This window comes from Hypanus sabinus, chromosome 1 (assembly GCF_030144855.1).
Source record: "Hypanus sabinus isolate sHypSab1 chromosome 1, sHypSab1.hap1, whole genome shotgun sequence".
In the NCBI taxonomy this organism is placed as follows: Eukaryota; Metazoa; Chordata; class Chondrichthyes; order Myliobatiformes; family Dasyatidae; genus Hypanus; species Hypanus sabinus.
Window position 1 is genome coordinate 91,699,344 of NC_082706.1, and position 18,406 is coordinate 91,717,749.

At 38.5% G+C, this 18,406-nt stretch overlaps 1 protein-coding gene across 10 annotated transcripts in view; it reads right to left on the bottom strand.

Annotated features, from left to right (window-relative positions):
- Positions 1 to 18,406, bottom strand: part of ubr5 (ubiquitin protein ligase E3 component n-recognin 5) — a 186,750-nt gene that overhangs the window by 65,829 nt on the left and 102,515 nt on the right. For all 10 annotated transcript variants that reach the window (XM_059972068.1, XM_059972101.1, XM_059972059.1 and 7 more), the window contains 6 exons: positions 14,063 to 14,158; positions 11,009 to 11,132; positions 7,556 to 7,653; positions 5,567 to 5,712; positions 3,290 to 3,381; positions 2,859 to 3,005 (listed from right to left, as the gene is read on the bottom strand). In XM_059972068.1, the coding sequence (XP_059828051.1) occupies positions 2,859 to 3,005; positions 3,290 to 3,381; positions 5,567 to 5,712; positions 7,556 to 7,653; positions 11,009 to 11,132; positions 14,063 to 14,158 (703 nt within the window). The remainder of the gene's footprint in view (positions 1 to 2,858; positions 3,006 to 3,289; positions 3,382 to 5,566; positions 5,713 to 7,555; positions 7,654 to 11,008; positions 11,133 to 14,062; positions 14,159 to 18,406) is intronic.

Consider the following 18,406-nt stretch of genomic DNA (forward strand, 5'->3'; position numbering starts at 1 on the left):
AAAAGAGCAAACTTGCAGAATATGGAAGAACAGAGGAAAGGCCTGTGATAACACAGCTTTACTCAGAGATAAAACATGGTAATGGACTGATTTCAGCTCAACAAGCCTGTGCTGCCCAATTACACCCATGTGATCCATTAACCTACTAACCCATTCATCTTTGGAATGTGGGAGGAAACCCACACAGTCACGGGAAGAACATATATACTCCTTACAGAAAGTAAGGACTGCAACCAGGGACTAAACCCTGGTTGCAGTTGCTGTAAACCATTATACTATTTACTACTCTACCATACCACTATACCTCTGTTATCAAAATTATTTTTAAAACTACCAGGTGAAACAGAAAACACAAAAAAACTTCAATATAAATAAAATGAAGTGACTCTCCTAAAAAATCTGAGAGCTTAAAAATAACCAGATTAAAGATGAGGCACTGTCCTACAAGCCTATGTTTGGCGTTGTAAATGGCCAATGACACAGACCAACCTAGTAGAACAAAGAATTAAAATGACAGACAGCTGAAAGTTCATCATCATCTTTGTCGAACACCTCCACTCAATAAACAAAGGGATCAAGAGATCACATTAGGGAGAGCTGTATATAATACATTAAATTGGAGGAAGTTCAAGAACCATCTGCTTTTCCTGGAAAGATTGTTTCGTTCATTAACAACGCAAAGAAGCAAAGGCTAGATGTTACATGGTAAAATGCTGTGAGTAGGGGGGCAGTTGGTTGTAAAAGAAGAGCAAATTGTGAGGGAACAGTCCCTTCAGAATGTTGGTTGACTGCTGAGTGAATCCCTTTAGAAACTGCAGAAGTTCTATCGAATGGATTAGAAGGCAGGTGCAAAAGGAGTTCTATCAATGTTCTGGCTCGGAGGAGAGGGACTGAGAACAGAAGTGGGAAAACTAATAACATGGCTGAGAGCCTTGCAAACTATGGTACAAGAAAAAAACATTGTTCAAGGTAAGGGGAAAATATGTTAATGCCACTGGTGTGAAAAGCAAATCTTCAGAACAGTTGTGAAAGGTGGAGAAAACCCAAGAATGGAATGGTGTCAGGGAACACCAGGGTGTCAGAAGGACTCTGGGAGTCAGGGAACTTACAATAGATATTGGTATCTAATTTTTGTTCAGAGAGAGAAAGATGTCAGGAGGAAAGTCAGGTGCAGAGTAAAAGAGAGTAGGTAGAAACTGACAAAGATAATGAAACTGTTGAACTCAACACAAATGCAATAAACTGACATAATTTTCACCAGCTCCAATGGGATCCCATACCAGACACCATTCCCTCAGCATTCAGAAGGTACTGTTCTCTTGCGATTCTCTAATTTACTCTTCTATCTCTATTTCAATTCACCTTCTTACAGCATTACCCCCATGCAACCAAGGAATATAATACCTATCTTTCCTACTTTGATTTCCATCATCCAAGGACCCAAACAATCTTTCCAGATGAAGGATCAATTCCCTTGCAACACACATAAAACACTAGAGGAACTCAGCAGGTCAGACAACATCTATGGAGAGGAATAAAAAGTTGATGTTTTGGGCCAAGACATTTCAACAGGACTGAAAGGGAAGGGGGAAGAAGCCAGAATAAGGTAAGGGGAAGGGAAGGTGTACAAGCTAGCAGATGACGTGAAGCCTGGTGAGAGTGAAGGTAGGTGGGTTGGGGAGGGAGAATGAAGCGACAGCCATGGAGGGGATAGACAGAAAAGGTAACGGGCTGAAGGAGGAATCTAATGGGAGAAAGGGAAGAAGGAAGAGCACCAAAGGGAGATGATAAGCAGATGAAAAGAAGGGGTAAGAGAAGTGCCAGAATGGGGAATGGATAAGGAGAGAGGAGAAGGGAGAGAAGTTACCAGAAATTTAATTTCCTTGAACTTCTTTTAACTTAGCAAACATTTAAAGTATTCGTGACATGATCTTCTCCTGTTGCGATGCAAAACAGAATGGGTGATGGTTTTGTGGAACTTCTCCATTCTGATTGCTGGCACAATTCTGTCACTTCAATTCTCTGCCCGCTCCCATCCTGACCAGTCTTCAGCATTTTGCCTTATTCCAACAAGGCCCAAAGGTGGGAGGAACAGCATCTCACTGTCATCCGGACATTTTAGGATACATGAACCTTGATTCCCTTTTTAATTTTCTCACTTCCCCCACAGATTCTGTTTGCTTCAATTTTGTCTCAAACTGCAAGTTTTTAAATTATCTTCACAAATTTACCTATACATTTTCATAAACATTCCCTGTGCCTCCACCCTTTCCTTTCTTTGCAACTTAACTTACATTCTCCCCTCCCCATCCCACTTCTGATAAGGACTTAACACGCAAGGTTGCTCTCTCCTCTGATGTTGGTTGACTTCTGAGTGATTCTATAGTTTTCTGTTTTATATAGAACTTTACAGCACAGGACCTTTGGCCTATGATGTTATGCCAACCCTGGAACCTACCCTTATGATCAATCTACATAGGTCTCCAAGATCCTCCTACAAAGGACTCATTTTTTTTTTACGATTCATGTGCCTATCCAAGAGTTCCTTAAATACAATAGAACCATAAAACATCACGCCACAGCATAACCCCTTCAGCCTAATGTTGGACTGACTTCCCTATCAGATTTTCAGCATTCACATTTTTCACCCCTATTATGTTTTGTGAAAACACAATTCATACTTCAGATAGTTCCAAGTTCCGCAAACATAAATCTTAATTATGAAAATGATTAAGCTTCACAAGCTTTGGATGGCTGTTATAAAAAGTTATCAGCATATAGTAAATCTTCATATTTTGTCATAAATGGAACTGCCACGTGCAGTTGCGTTTTGCAGAACTGTCATTCTAGATACTTGCCTGCTATTTGGCAAAGTTACAAGATTGGTGGTGGTAAGGAGCCTGTACAGCAAATCAAGACGTGCAGACTTCTGTCCTGCAATCAGTGTTTTACACTTGCACTTTTCCCAGCAATCACAATATGCAGTAGGGGAAGTCCTTTTCAACCTGAAAGAGTTGAGCATAAAACGAATCATTTTATGTGTCAAAAGACTAAGTCTTAGAAAAGTGCATAACTAACACTGCACCCAATTAGCAAGAAAGTTGGCTGGTTAGAACTATTGATTAAAAGTGGGGATGGCAACTAAACATACTGTGTCATTGGATAATAGAGCCACGTCTAAATTCTTTGTCATTGTTAGATGTTACCTTGTTCACATTAGAGACTGAAACTTAACAGGTGTACTGAAAAGTGCTTTCATATCCCCCATACAAATGATCTAGTTACTCACTTGCAGTCATGCCCTTTGTGACATACTCTTGCACATTCTGTACAGCAACAGAGAGACTCCAACAATCCACAAGTTCGACATTCAAAAATATCCTGCACAGAATATAATCGCAAAACATTAGTGCATTCAAGTTATAAGGAGTGATAATGGACCAATGCAATATTTTTAAAAAATCAAATCCATGGCACAGAACAAACGCTATATACTAAAACAGCACACTGAAGTTATTAATTTTCATAAATAGAAACTATAAAGGTAAAGATTAGCTTTATTTGTCACATGTACATCAAACCATACAGTGAAATGCCTGCAAGGATTGAATTGGGCAGCCCACAATAGTTGACTGCGCCCTAACCCATGCGTCTTTGGAATACGAGGGGAAATCAAAGCACCTGGGGGAAAACCCATGCAGTCACAGGGAGAATGTATAAACTCCTTACAGAGAGTGGCAGGGAAAGAACCACAACCATTGGCTGGTGCTGTATAGCAATTCCACTAGCCACTACACTACTTTGTTGCCCCTAACTAATATTAGGTTGTTAATTAAGTAACACATTAGTTAGTTAACTAAACTAACTTTAAGGCTGTAAAAATCTGATTGATTAAATATAGAGATTCAAGTAGTATTAGGGCATGGACTTTATAAGACAAGCAGTATATGTAACTTTATATTGCAAGGGAGATGAACTAAAAGCAAGTATTTCTGTGAATGTTGCTGTAGGATTTTCTACTTGTTAAATGCATGTCAACTTCAAAACAGTCACCTTTTCTCCTTTTTCCAGAGTATAAATCCTGCAACTTTCTGTTAAATACAGCACTCTGGGGAAAACTCAGCCACCTGCCAAGGAAAACTAGGATGAACAGTTTGTAGCCTTCCCAGTAATGCTCATAAAACCCAAATTTTAAAAAAAGTTTTGGATTTCGAACCTTAGTTTAAGCCTCTACGCTCATTGAAGAATACACCATTCTGAAAGAGGCACAATGCATTTCTTTAAACTGATTCCTGTGAAGGGACGGGGTAAAGGGAAAGGGGGGGGGGGATGGGGTTATCATTTGAGGAGAAACTTGCTAACTTGCTTATTTTTACTGGAGTTTAGAACAGAGATGATTACACTGAAATACCAAACATCCCAAAAAGGTATTGATGGGAAAGTTCTTTCCTCTAGCTAGCGAGCCAGGAAATAGAACCATCATACATTCAGGATTGAAATAAAATGTTTATAAATCTCAAGAATTCTACACATCAGAGGGCTGGGGATTCTAAGAGTTTGAGCACATTCTGGACACCAATGGAGTTGATTTTTTTAAAAAGTGAAATTAAAGTACAGCATCAGCTAAGATCATTTGGCCCTTCATGGCTGCTCTGCTATTTGTTGAAATTATGGCTAATCTTTTATCTTCAATCACTTTCCTGCCTTTCCCCATATGCCTTGGCTCTGCTCCTACTCAAATGTACTGATCTCTATCTAGAACACATCAGTAATGGAATCTCCCATCCCTCTTGGATGAAAGACAGCATATACAACCCTTGAGGAACAGAATTTATTTGTTTCTACTTCCTTTCTGTTCAAATTGTTGACCTCTATTTTGAGATAATAACCTTAGTTTCTAGGCATCAGCTAGGGGAAATAAGTATGAACTGTGCAGCAGTCCAAAGCTTACTTTGGATATTTTTAGCATTCCAACATCAATGTGCATTTCTTAGAAAGGTTGTCACAGGAGAATAGATCAGGAAAAACTGATACCATACCAAGAGGATGAATTGGGGTAGGTAGAAAGGGGCATTGATGCTTGGTCAAATATGCTGACCAAATCTTAAAGAAGCACTGAAAAATATTTGGCGAGAGAATTCCAGAGGTGAGGACATAAAAGACAAAGATTAAAATAGGGAGATATACAAAAGACCACAGTTTGATGATCGGACTTCTGGGGGCGGGAGGGGGGGGGGGGCCTATGGATCCAAAAGAAATCTTCATGCAGTGACTATAAAATAAAGTTTGCCGTGTGGGAGGAAGATCAATTAAGAAAGAGCCTTCACAATTAAGAAAGTGCAAAAAAGTCCATGCGCATCTGAGTTTAACAAATTATCTCCTATAGCACCAATTAGGCATGTAAAGAAAGAAGGTAATAAAGTAGAAATCGACAGCTTGGTTGTGAGCAGTACAACTAAATGTACATAGTATATAGTATTTTGTTGACTAACAGCTTGAGTTTCTGGAAACTTTGATTTTAATGTGTTACATTGATATAAGCTGGATTTCTCTTAATAAAAAGTACCTGGTTAATGTGCTCTGCTCCAGTCCAGGTAAAACTGCAAGTATCATTGCAGCACAGAACATATAATGGGGAATCATCAGGATTTGTACCTGGTGGACAAATCATGCTCATAAATATATCCTCCTCCTTTTCTCCAGAGACATCACCTGAGGGTGAAAAATTATAGAATCAATTCATTGGGAGCATTCAGACATCAAAAGTTATAACCTGGAGATACACTCAGTGGCCACTTTATTAGGGACCCTTTGTACGTTAAAAAAAATGGCCCAGCGTATGTCATGGCATTCTGTTGTGTAGTCCATTCGTTGCAAGATTCAATGTGTTGTGCGTTCAGAGATGTTATTCCGCACACCATAGTTGTAAATTGTGGTTACTTGAGTTGTTGTCATCTTCCTGTCAACTTAAAGCAGTCTGGTCTTTCTCCATTGACCTCTCTCATTAGCAAGGTGTTTTCATCCACAGAACTGCCGCTCACAGGATGATTTTTTTTCCTCCTACCTTTCTTAATGAACTCTAGAGACTGCTGTATGTGAAAATCCCAGGAGATCAGCAGTTTCTGAGAGACTCAACCATCCCATCTGGCATCAACAGTCAGTCTGTGGTCAATCATTTGGATCACATTTCTTCCCCATTCTAATGTTTGGCTTGAATTACAAATGAACCTCTTGACCGTGTCTGCATGCTTTTATGCACTGCATTGCTTCCACTTGATTGGCTGATTAGATATTTGCATTAACAAGGTGTACATAATAAAATGGCCACTAATTATAGATGCAAAATAAGGCACATTGAAAAGTTGAAACCCAATTCCAGAACATATTAAATGGAAGAATGGTTTAACTTGTCACCTTGACAGCCAACTAAATACAATATCAGAACTATCTGATAAAAACCGTAATAACCATTTTATTCTGTATTATCACATGGGCAAGCAGATATCATGTACCTAGATTTCTGATGCCTTTCAACTAGCTACAGTAAAACAAATAATCTCCTTAAAATAAGATAGCCAAAAAATTTAACTGATGGGCTGCAAGAAAATTAAGAAGAGTACTCATGACTAATAATCCCCCCAGTTGATGTTTGGATACTCCAATCATTTTACCTTTTATAGAGGGTCTTCAAAATGATTGTGATGGCATTCTTGTTAGTTGAGCAGAGAGTAGTTTAGCATATTTACATAGCTGGGGGGGCAAGTTAAATCATCTGAAAGCTCACAGGTTTCATAAGTTAAATTGTCTGAAACCTCATAGGCTCCTAGGTTAAAAAAAACTTAGTAATTTTCACTATTCTGTCAGCTAGAATTCTTTTGTCTCTGGTTTGACATTTCTGGCTTTTTTTGGTATCAGAATCACTTATCATGCACTTGGAAAATCAGACTCTCTGAAAAGCTAATAGAAAGCTCCATACAAACAGGATTCTCGTGGTTCAACAGTAGCTATTCAACATTTATCCACCAGGTTATCTGAACAGCTTAATTTCCAGGATACTAGGAAATCATTTAGCTGCTGCAACTTTGCCATGAAAATGTTTCAAAGCTTTTGTCCATAATAGCAGAAATGGGGGGTGGGGGGGGAGGGGAAGGGGAGGTCTGCATTACAAGCCTCAAATTTAACACCAATTCATAATTCCAGTAATCTTTGGAAAGGCTTCCTATCCAGAAAAGCCCAACATCAAGGATAATTTTAGCCTCAGTGGGAACACTGACCCTGCTGAGTTCCTCCATCATATTGTGTATGTTACTATGGATTTCCAGCATCTGTAGAATCTCTTGTTTAGGAATATCGTTATTTTTGTTCACTCTGGGGATTCAAGCCATGTTCTAGAAAATACTTTACAACCACGTGGGAATTAAGCCTTTACCACATGGGAAAAGACTGCAATCCACTGTCATAACTTGACAACAAATTCAATTACATTTCATTATTGATAAGAGTTATAGAGAGATAGAGCATGGAATTCTAGATATTCTCCTCAAATGATAGTTACCTTTGGCTATTTTCTGAGCTGTTTCCAGAATAGTAATTGCAGCTGGATAAGCTCTCCCACCGACAGCAAGCATAAAAGGTGTCATTCCTCTAGCATCCCTGAAGATACACAAGATAAACAATAAAGCAGATTTTGACTTACAATTGAAAATACATTTAAAATACAACTCATTAGCATCATACCCTATTAGAAACCAATAATGTCATTTATCTAGCACCACCATGACTAAGGAACTATGGCTCATGATTGCTTCTTAAACTGTCCCTGGATTAATAATTTTTTTAAATGGCAGTACAAAAATCTATAGTAGATTCTACAGAATGAAATGAACAAGATATATAAGCAGTCATTGCAAAACTGTAGGCAATTCCTCACAAAATTTAGTGGATTAATTTACAAGCTGCAGTGGGTTGCAAACTCAGCCAGCTCCATCACAGGTACTAGCCTCCCCAGCATCGAGAACATATTCAAAAGGTGATGCCTCAAAAGGGTGACGTCCATCATTAAGAACTCCCAACTCCCAGGACCTGCTTTTTTATTGCTACCAGAGAGGAGATAGAGTGTCTATAAAAAGTATTCACTGCCCTTGGAAATTTTCAAGTCTTATTGTCCTACAACATTGAATCACAGTGGATTTAATTAGGCTTTTTATTGACACTTATCAATACAAAAAGACTCTTTCATGTCAAAGTGAAAAGAGCTCTACAAAGTGATCTAAATTAATTACAAATATAAAACACCAAATAATTGATTGGATAAGTATTCACCCCCTTCAAGTCAGTATAAATGCACCTTTGACAGCAATTCAGTCTTGAATCTATGTGGATAGGTATCTATCAGCTTTGCACATCTGGACACTGCAATTTTTCCCTATTCTTCTTTACAAAACTGCTCGAGTTCTGTCAGACAGCATAGGGATCATGTGTGAACTGTCCTTTTCAAGTCCGGTCACAAATTCTCAATCGAATTGAGGTCTGGACTCTGACTTGACCACTCCAGGACATTAACTTTTGTTTAAACCATTCCTATGTAGCTTTGTCTTTAATGCTTGGGGTAATTTGTCTTGCTGGAAAAGAAATCTTCTCCCAAGTCACAGTTCTCTTGCAGACTGGATCAGCTGTTTCTCCAGGATTCCCCTGTATTTTGCTGCATTCAATTTACCCTCTACCTTCACAAGCCTTCTAGTACCTGCTGCAATGAAGCATGATGCAGCCACCACCATGCTTCATGGTAGAGTTGGTGTGTTTTGGATGTGTTGTGCAACATAGCATTTAGTCTGATGGCCAAAAGGCTCAATTTTGATTTCATCAGACTTTCCAGCTGACTTTAGAGTTTCTCACTTGCCTTCCGGCAAACTCTAGCCGAGATTTCATGTGAGTTTTTTTCTAAACAGTGGCATTTTCTTTGCCGCTCTCCCATAGAGATGTGATTGGTGAAGCACCAGGGCAGCAGTTATATGTGCAGCCTCTCCCATCTCAGCCACGGAGACTTGTAATTCCTCCAAAGTTGTCATAGGTCTCTTGGTGGCCTCCCTCATTCGTCCCCTTCTTGCACAGTCACTCAGTTTTTGAGGGCAGCCTGCTCTATGCTATGCTGTGCCATATTCTTTCCATTTCTTAATGATTGAGCTAACTGTACTCCAAGGGATATTTAGTGACTTGGAAATCTTCTTGTATCCACCTCACTACTTGTGCTTTTCAATAACCTTTTCGCAGAGTTGCTTAGAGTGTTCTTTTGTCTTCATGGTGTAGTTTTTGCCAGGATACTGACTCACCAGCAGTTGGACCTTACAGATACAATTGTATTTTTAACACAACCCATTGAAACACCTTGACTCTGCACAGATCTCAAAAAGCAAATATCCATTTTACTAATTATATGATTTCTAAAACCAATTGGCTGTATCAGTGTTGATTTGGTGTGTCATATTAGAGGGGTTTGAATACTCACGTAATCAATTGTTTTAGGTTTCATATTTGTAATTAATTTAGATCACTTTGTAAGATCTGTTTACAAGTTTGACATGAAAGAGTTGAAGGGTTTTGGCCCGAAACACCGACTGTACTTTTTTCCATAGATGCTGCCTGGCCTGCTGAGTTCCTCCAGCATTTTGTGTGTGCTGCTCAGATTTCCAGCATTTGCAGATTTTCTCTTGTTTGACAGTCTTTTTCTATTGATCAGTGTCAAAAAAGCCAAATTAAATCCACTGTGATTCAATGTTATAAAACAATAAAACATGAAAACTTCCACAGAGGAGTGAATACTTTTTAGAGGCACTGTACACAAGTCTGAAGACACACACACTAAAGTTTTAGGAGCAGCTTCTCCCCTTTACCACCAGATTTCTGAACAAAAACTTAACCCATGAACACTAACTCAATTTTTTCCTTTCTTTTTGCACTATTTAATTTATATTTCTTATTGTAATTTATTTTTTATGTACTGCACTGCTGCTGCAAAACATATTTCATGACATATGTCAGTGATATTAAACTTGACTCTGATACATATCACTCAAACTTATGCTGTAAGGAAAGAAATGCTTTCAGATTCTTTGTACTTATTTAGGAATTTACTATGCACATTTAAAAATTGGCTTGTGACTTGCCCATTCTCCTGTACCATGTACTGCAACTAGATAACATCACCATCTTATCAATGCCGTATCAAATCCAATGTTTCAGAAGCATCCATGTTTCTTTCTAGTTGATGCAGATCCACGAGAAGAATTAGAATCAGATTATTATCACCAGTATGTGTCGTGAAATTTGTTAACTTAGCAGTTCAATGCAATACATAATACAGAAGGAAAAATATACGTAAATCAATTACAGTATATATATTGAATAGATTTAAAATTGTGCAAAAACAGAAATAATGTATTAAAAAGGTGAGGTAGTGTTCACGGGTTCAATGCCCATTTAGGAATTGGATAGCAGAGGGGAAGAAGCTGATCCTGAAACACCGAGTTTGTGCCTTCAGGCTTCTGCACCTCTTACCTGATGGTAACAGTGAGAAAAGGACAAGCCCTGGGTGCTGGGGGTTGTTAATAATGGATGCTGCCTTTCTGAGACACCGCTCCCTGAATATGTCCTGAGTACTTTGTAGGCTAGTACCCAAGATGGAGCCGACTAAATTTACAACCCTCTGCAGCTTCTTTTAGTCCTTTGCAGTCGCTGTTCCCCTACCACCCACCCACCCCATACCAGACAGTGATGCAGCTAGTCAGAATGGTCTCCACAGTAATTTACAGAAGTTTTTGCGTATATCTGTTGACATATCAAATCTCTTCAAACTCTTAATACAGTATAGTCGCTGTCCTGCCTTCTTTATAACTGCATTGATATGTTTGGACCAGGTTAGCTCCAGAGAGCTTGACCCTTAGGAGCTGTAACGGCTATATTCCTATATAAATCTGTTGCAAAATCTGTTTCTGTAATGCACCTCACTTACTTGGCTGAAAGCAACTCTCGAAGGTAAGGTCGCAATACCACACTTTCACAAAGTAATTTTAAGATTAGATGAGCATTAGCTTTTCTGTCCTTTAACTCCACAACAGGTGGCTCAGCTGAAGGACCTGCGAAACAAACATTTTAAGTAGATTTTAAAATGTGCTTTTACAAATTTTTCTATACAATATGATGATTAATGCACTATATATATGACTTTAAAATTAACCAACAGTAAATTTGGGGCTAGCAAATGGAATAAAGATCTTTCCACATTTCAGTAATGCTGATAAATGGAACAAATAAATAGTTATGTATATTCTATAGATGCGGCAACTCCAGGATTACTCATTTGGCTATTACCATTAAGATTTTAAAAATAGTTCTGGTAATGAAGTTGTAAGTCCAGAAGAACTTACTAACATTATTTCCAAACTGCAGCTGGGAGCCCGCTAACCAAATTCAACAGGATTCTTGTTCACCAGGCACTAAACATGAGATCACGATTAAAACTATAAATGAGTACAGAATCTACACTACAGAGATAAGCTATTGATCCACTTTTTTTCCTGCACGTTATGATTACAAATTACCTTAAAAAAAACTATAGAAACTCTAAACCATTTCTCAACAAGAGGGTGGGGTGCAGGACAGATGGAAGTGGGGCTCTAGACTGATTGCACTGCCATGGTACGTTAAGATACCTCACTGTATTGTTAAAAACACATCAGTGGTCCCAAATTAATTAACAGATAGTAAAATATTTTGTTTAATACATGTAAATTCAACCTTTAACTTGAAGTAGTCAGTGTATTGCTTAATCTGATTTTTATCTTCTATATTCAAAAGAAGTTCTGCTTTTCTTAAATAAACCAAACTCCATCCCTATAAATAAACAATTCAAATGTTAGCCCATTATTTTATTTGTAAATTTGATAAGGTACAGCTTACAGGTAACTGGCAAAGTTAAGACTTTGTCACTCTGAATTAATGACAAGTGGGTGATGCTCTTGACTACCATGGTATGTCAAGGTGCCTCATTACATGTGTTACGAATGTGCCACAACTCTGAGGGGCCGAAGGGTACAAAGTAACCCCCTCCTTTTTGAGAATCGCAAGATCGTTATTAATTTGGGTCTGGGACCCAGGAAATGAGAGAGAATCCTCAAGGTTTTGGAATGTGTCCAGGCCTCAGCGAGACATAGCCACGGATAAGGGCCATCGTCTCTTGGAGATGGAATTGTGTATTGAGTACTGTATTATTCATTGAAGCCCTCAGGGGATGACCAGAGTGGGCTGGTTGAGGGATTGCATCATCCCAACCTGACTGACATCTGAGACCCCGTGAATAAGGATAAAAGAGGGTCTGGGGAACAACCCCTTTAGACGCACCAGGAGAAACGCTAGGAATCCCGTGACAGCGTTTAATAGCGACAGCCGGTGAGGGGCTCGCGTGCGTCCTTTCCCTTTGCCTGGGATTGGGGCCTTACCACGGAAGAACGGTTTAGCTAAAGGAGAGGCCACAAGTGACCGGCCACACCAACGGAACTCTCGAAGGATTGAAATCATAAAAAGGAAAAGCTGGCAAGTTTCTAAAAATCTCTCTCTTGACTCCAACCAAAGGCTGCAGCCTGAATGAACTGAGTGGCTTTTATATTTCCATCGGACAATACATTATCCCCAGACAACGATAGAGCTATTTCTTATTGATTATTATTATACCCGCACTTCTAGATTTAGTATTGATGACGTATATTATCTGTATGTTTGCATTGATATTACTTTTGTGTATTTTTACTAATAAATACTGTTAAAAATAGTACCATCAGACTTCAACAGACCTCTCTATCTTTGCTGGTAAGTGACCCAGTTACAGGGTTCGTAACAAAGGCAACTGAGTACAGTTTCAGACTACATCACATGCCATAATCATTTTACCCTGCCCTCTTGAGTGATAGCAGAAAAGCTAATATTAGCTTAAAACTCATGTATTCTTGAATCAGAACTGAGGTAAATGACACTAGTCAGCCTGTTGAAATACTGCCAGCACAGTTAACCACAGTCTTCAGCTCTTTCTCTACTATGGCCCTCAATATTACTTCAACTCGCATGCCAACTGAATTCCTATTTTCAAGTTCCTGAATGATTCAGTTTTTGCCACTTCAACAGACAGTGGCTTGAAGTCCCCACTGGTGACTAAAAAAAAGTGGCTGAAATATTTCAACCAGGAAGGACATAGCCTCTACATCTTAAATCGGCAATACCCATAAGGCAAAAATCATAATGCCAAGAGTAACTATATTAAGCCTAGAGTTAAAAAGTTCAAAATTCAAAAAGCTCGAAGTAAATTATCAAAGAACATAAATGTCACCATAAATATAGTACAGCTCTGACATTAATTTTCCTGCAGGCATTCAGAGTAAATACAAACAATAGAACCAATGAATAAAGGCCCACAAGATGTATGAACAACCAATGTGCAAAAGACAACAAACTCTGCAAATACAAAAAGAAGTTAAAAAGAAATAAAATAATAATAATAAACAAGCAACATTAGGCTCTCAGGAGTATTCAAGTGACAAATAGTCTTGTGTTTACTCTAATTTAAATGATGCACAGATCTGATCTGTCTCACTCGGTCACTTTCAAGTATGTTTAGTATACACACATATTACACACATTAAAATACATTATGAGAATGATAAATTATAAAATAATTTCCAAAGGACATTGGAACAAGAAATTTCAAGACAATTATAATATAAAGCAAATTTGCCACAAACACTAAGTTCTTCACACCCTGTTGCTCCATTGTTAACCTAAATTATTATTTTTATATATATATATATATACTTTTTTTAATATATACACACAGTTATCACTTACATGACTAGCATCATTAGCCCATTCCTTCTACACCTTGAATGGATATTGCTAACCCACAGCTTTGAATGATGCTGCACACAATGATTTGCTAATACTGCTAAACAGCTTGTGGGTTCCTAACATGGTCTTGGATTTTTATTATGCATGAGATGTCAAAATCTGAAATCTTCACCTGATATGGTAGACGTACTTGGTCCCTGTCCAGTGCCAGATGCTGCTGTGGTAAGAGATCCAACAGCGGGAGCCAGGATAAAATCAATGTCACCATCTTTCAATAAACAGAACAGCATATTCATCAACAAATTACTTTACAAAATACTTCCATGATTAAAAAATAAGAATGCTTTTATTCCCTTTTCTGCACTTTAGAGAAATTATTTTATTGGGCAGTAATACTTAATTGCTTAATATTATATAACTTGGTAAAAATTTTAGGTTTGTGTAGACAGATCTTTTCTTCAGTTTAGTATGTTCCGATCATTCCGCTGAATACTACACATTTACAATGTACAAGTTCCAAAGCATAGTACTAATAATGGTAAAAGATATTTCCAAAAACAGAAAGGAATCTAATTCTTCAATTAAAGTGCAGAAAATATCAGTAAGCTAAATCAAGTATCTACAAATTACAAAAAATTGTAATGAGCACTCATTAGAAAATAGAAATTCACACCAAAAACAATTTCTATTAAAAAGCTACAAGCTTTTAAGCACACTGTATACTATTGATAAAAACAGTGTTATGGTTAATAAAGATACATTGTATAGACCTGAAAAAGAGTGATGAATGCTACCCAAAATAGCTTGAATAGTACCAGATGAGCATCTTGATTGCTTAAAGTGAAAACTTATAAAATAATGCCAAACTTGTAGGTAATTGCAAGGGCTATGATAATGATTACTTTTATTTGTCACACATACATTGAAACATACAGTGAAAAGTGTCATTTGCTTCTTTGACCAACACAGAGGCAGTGCTGGGTCTGCCCTCAAGTGTCATCACATTTCTGGTGCCAACATAGCTTGCTCAAAACGCACAAACCCTAACCAATAGGTCTTTAATCCAACAATATCTTTCAAATCTATAATGGTATTTTATTTAAAGATAGAGTGGAATTGGTCCTTCTGTCCATTCAAGCTGCATTGCCCAGCAACGGTCAACAACCCGATTTAACCCTATTCTACTGAAGAAGCTCTTAAACAATCGTTTCCTAACACCAACTCCTCAAGGACAATTAGGAACAAGCAACAAATGTTGGATACAGATCCCAATGAAGGGGGGGGGGGGGGCAGGGGTTTGGAGGAGTTTAAAAATTCTGAATATAAAAGCAATTAAGATTTTAAAATAAAGGATGTCAGTCATAATTTTTTAAGCAGCATTCACCTCACAGTCAGAGATTTAAGGATCTAGACATGCTTAAAAAATCCAAGATCACTGATGCAGCCCAAGTGAAGAAATGCTGCACCAACAGATAAAACACCATTTGTTCTCAGTTGGACACAAAAGCTCCCCTGCCACTATCCCAAGTGTCTTCACTTGTTATGATACCTCATTTAACAATGCCATAAACAGGCTAGCCAGACATTATGTACTAATGATGTAGTTCTGCATATTGCAGAGCTTGTAGGATCAGACTGCATTGTCTAAGATTATATTGGAAAAATGCAGTAGGTAATTTGAAGTCCGACACTCTCCTGGCTCCAGTGAATACTGGCGATCATGAACACCCTGCTGAACTGTCCAAAAGACCATAAAACCCCAGTATTCTCAACAAGATAGTTTATACTGTAATGACTGAACATTCAAAACAGACTACTTGCACTGTTAAAAATGGCAACAGCCATAAGCTCTACCATCATATGCAAACTTCCCTAGAAACTGAGAAAGCGGTTACTGTAGCTTTAAATTTTCCCTGGGGGTAAATGAGTCAGCTTTAATTCATCAGTTCTTAAAGACTGAATGCCTTTGCTGATTGGAACCATGAGAAGTCTTGTATGGTCACATTCTGTTGCGACTCCATCAGCAAGTTTGCGGATTATACTACTGTATCTCAAATAATGAGTCGGAGGTACAGGGACGAGATAAGGGAGCTTAGTAACATTATGTCCATGATGTCATGATGTTTCCCTCAATGTTAGCAAAACAAAAGAGTTAGTCATTGAAGGGGGGGGGGGGGCAGTGCACATGCTTTGGTCTACAACAATAGATTGAGAGCTTCAAGTTCCTAGGAACATCAATAAAATATCCAGCTATGAAGATGCCATGGCCAAGAAAGCTCCCCAATTCTCTACTTTTCTTGGCTCAAGAACAATGGCATGTCCCTATCAACCCTTACCAATTTTAAATCAATCTATCACAGAAAACATTCTATCTGGATGCATAATGGATTGTAACGGCAACTGCGCTACTCATGACCGCAGGAGCACAGCTCAGCACATCACGGAAAACAACCAAGAACTCAGTCTAGATTTCTCAGTGTCTCAGTAAAGCAAACCGCATCATCAAAACCTACATCCATACTGGACATTCTCTCTCTTGCACTCTTCAAATGGACAAAGATACAAATGCATGAAGGCATGTACCACCAGACTCAAGGATAGCTTTGACCCTCAGATATGACTATTAGATATTGCCCTGGTATGATAAGATGGACTTTTGACCTCACCATGTACTTCTCTACGATTTTGCACTTTACTGTTTACTTGCACTGCACTTTCTCTGCAGCTACTACATTCTATTTTGCAATGTTACCATTGTTATTGTTTTACCATTTTCCACTTCAATGCATAGTGCATAGTGCATAATGATTTGATCAGTATGAACACTATGCAAGACAAGCTACAGAGTTTTCATCGTATCTCAGTACATGTAATAAATCAATTCCAATTCAAAAGCTCAATTATTCCAAGTGCAAAAATTTGCTCTAGCAGTTTAAAAAGCTGACATGTTACTTTTGCTGAAAAGGAAGTATCTTTTAAAATCAAATGTTCCTTGGAAATCGGACTTGATTGCACCTCAAGTTCTAAGAACTATGGTTGATGCGTTAGAGGCTTTGCCTTACAATTACAGTCAATGTGATCTTGGCTTTGTCTGGCAATGATGAGCAGAGGGAAGTGTGTGGATAAATAAACAATACTGAAGAACATTTTTTGAAGCTTGGCCAAGTATTTCAAATTATGCAATGTAAACAATTTCTCTTTGCAGTACATCCTATCTTGCATGGTACTGACACTGTGATAGGGATTTCTTGATGGAAAAATCCTTGAATTATATATTTTTATTCTCCAGAGCTACAACTTGATGTGGAGAAATGTTACTCATTATAAAATCCTAGCAGTTTAACAGTAAGCACACTAGAAGACTCCAGCAATAAAAAAAATCCACACTGAGCAAAAATTACACTTCCAGTCCAAGAATACTAGAGCTTAATAGCTCATTAGATCCAAAGAAAAACAGCAAATAGGATCTAAAACACGAGTGGCAGGAAACACTAGATAGGAATTTTTGACAGTAAGGCTGCCTTCTCTTGGGTTTCATAGAGCTCTGTACAGGGTCCCTTACTTTTGTTATTCATATACTGACTAGTTTGGAGCTCGATAAAGTGGTGGGTCAGGGCAAGTAGCTAAAGTTGCCAGTGAGGAAAGTTTTAAAATGCCTGTATCTAGCCTAGATACAGGCTAGTTTGGTTAGGCTGAAAAGCAAAGGCGTCAGACACTGTCAGTAATATGAATTAAGGGGGAATGGGAAAAATATTTACACCAAGTGTGTGGTAGGAGCTAGAAACTTCATATTTTGTCCGGGTGATCTTCAACCTGAAGGCATGAACAATAATTTTTCTAATTTCTGGTCATTTCTCCCCCCCACCCCCTTCTCTCTTTTCCCTTTCCAATTCTGGCTCCATTCTTACTCCTTCCTTTCATCTCACCTGTATATCACCTCCCCCACCCCTGCATGGTCCTTCCCTTTCTCCCATGAGCCACTCTCCTCTCAGATGCCGCCTACTTCACACTTCACACGACTTATACCTATCATCTCCCAGCTTTTCACTTCAGTCCCTCCCCCGCCCCTGCAACTCATTTATCCCCCACACTTGGTTTCACCTATAATCTGCCAGATTGTACTCCTTCCCCTCCCCCGCATCTTCTGCCCTCTTACTTCCCGTCTGAATTCAAGGTCTTGGTCCGAAATGTCAACTATTTATTCCTCTCCACAGATGCTGCCTGACTTACCAAGTTACTGCAGCATTTAGTAGCATGGAACTACGGTTTGAAAGGGTAGCAGGCAGAAACTTCCATCAAATTTAAAACAGGCTCATATGTACAGCTCAAGGTCCAAGTCATTACCTGAGTGTTGGAAGGGAGGGATAGGTCTAGACCAGGGGTCGGCAACATTTACCACTGAAAGAGCCAATATGGACCCATTTTCCACAGAAAAGAAAACACTGAGAGCCACAAAACCCGTTTGACATTTAAAATGAAATAACACTGCATACAACAGTTTTTTTGCCTTTATGCT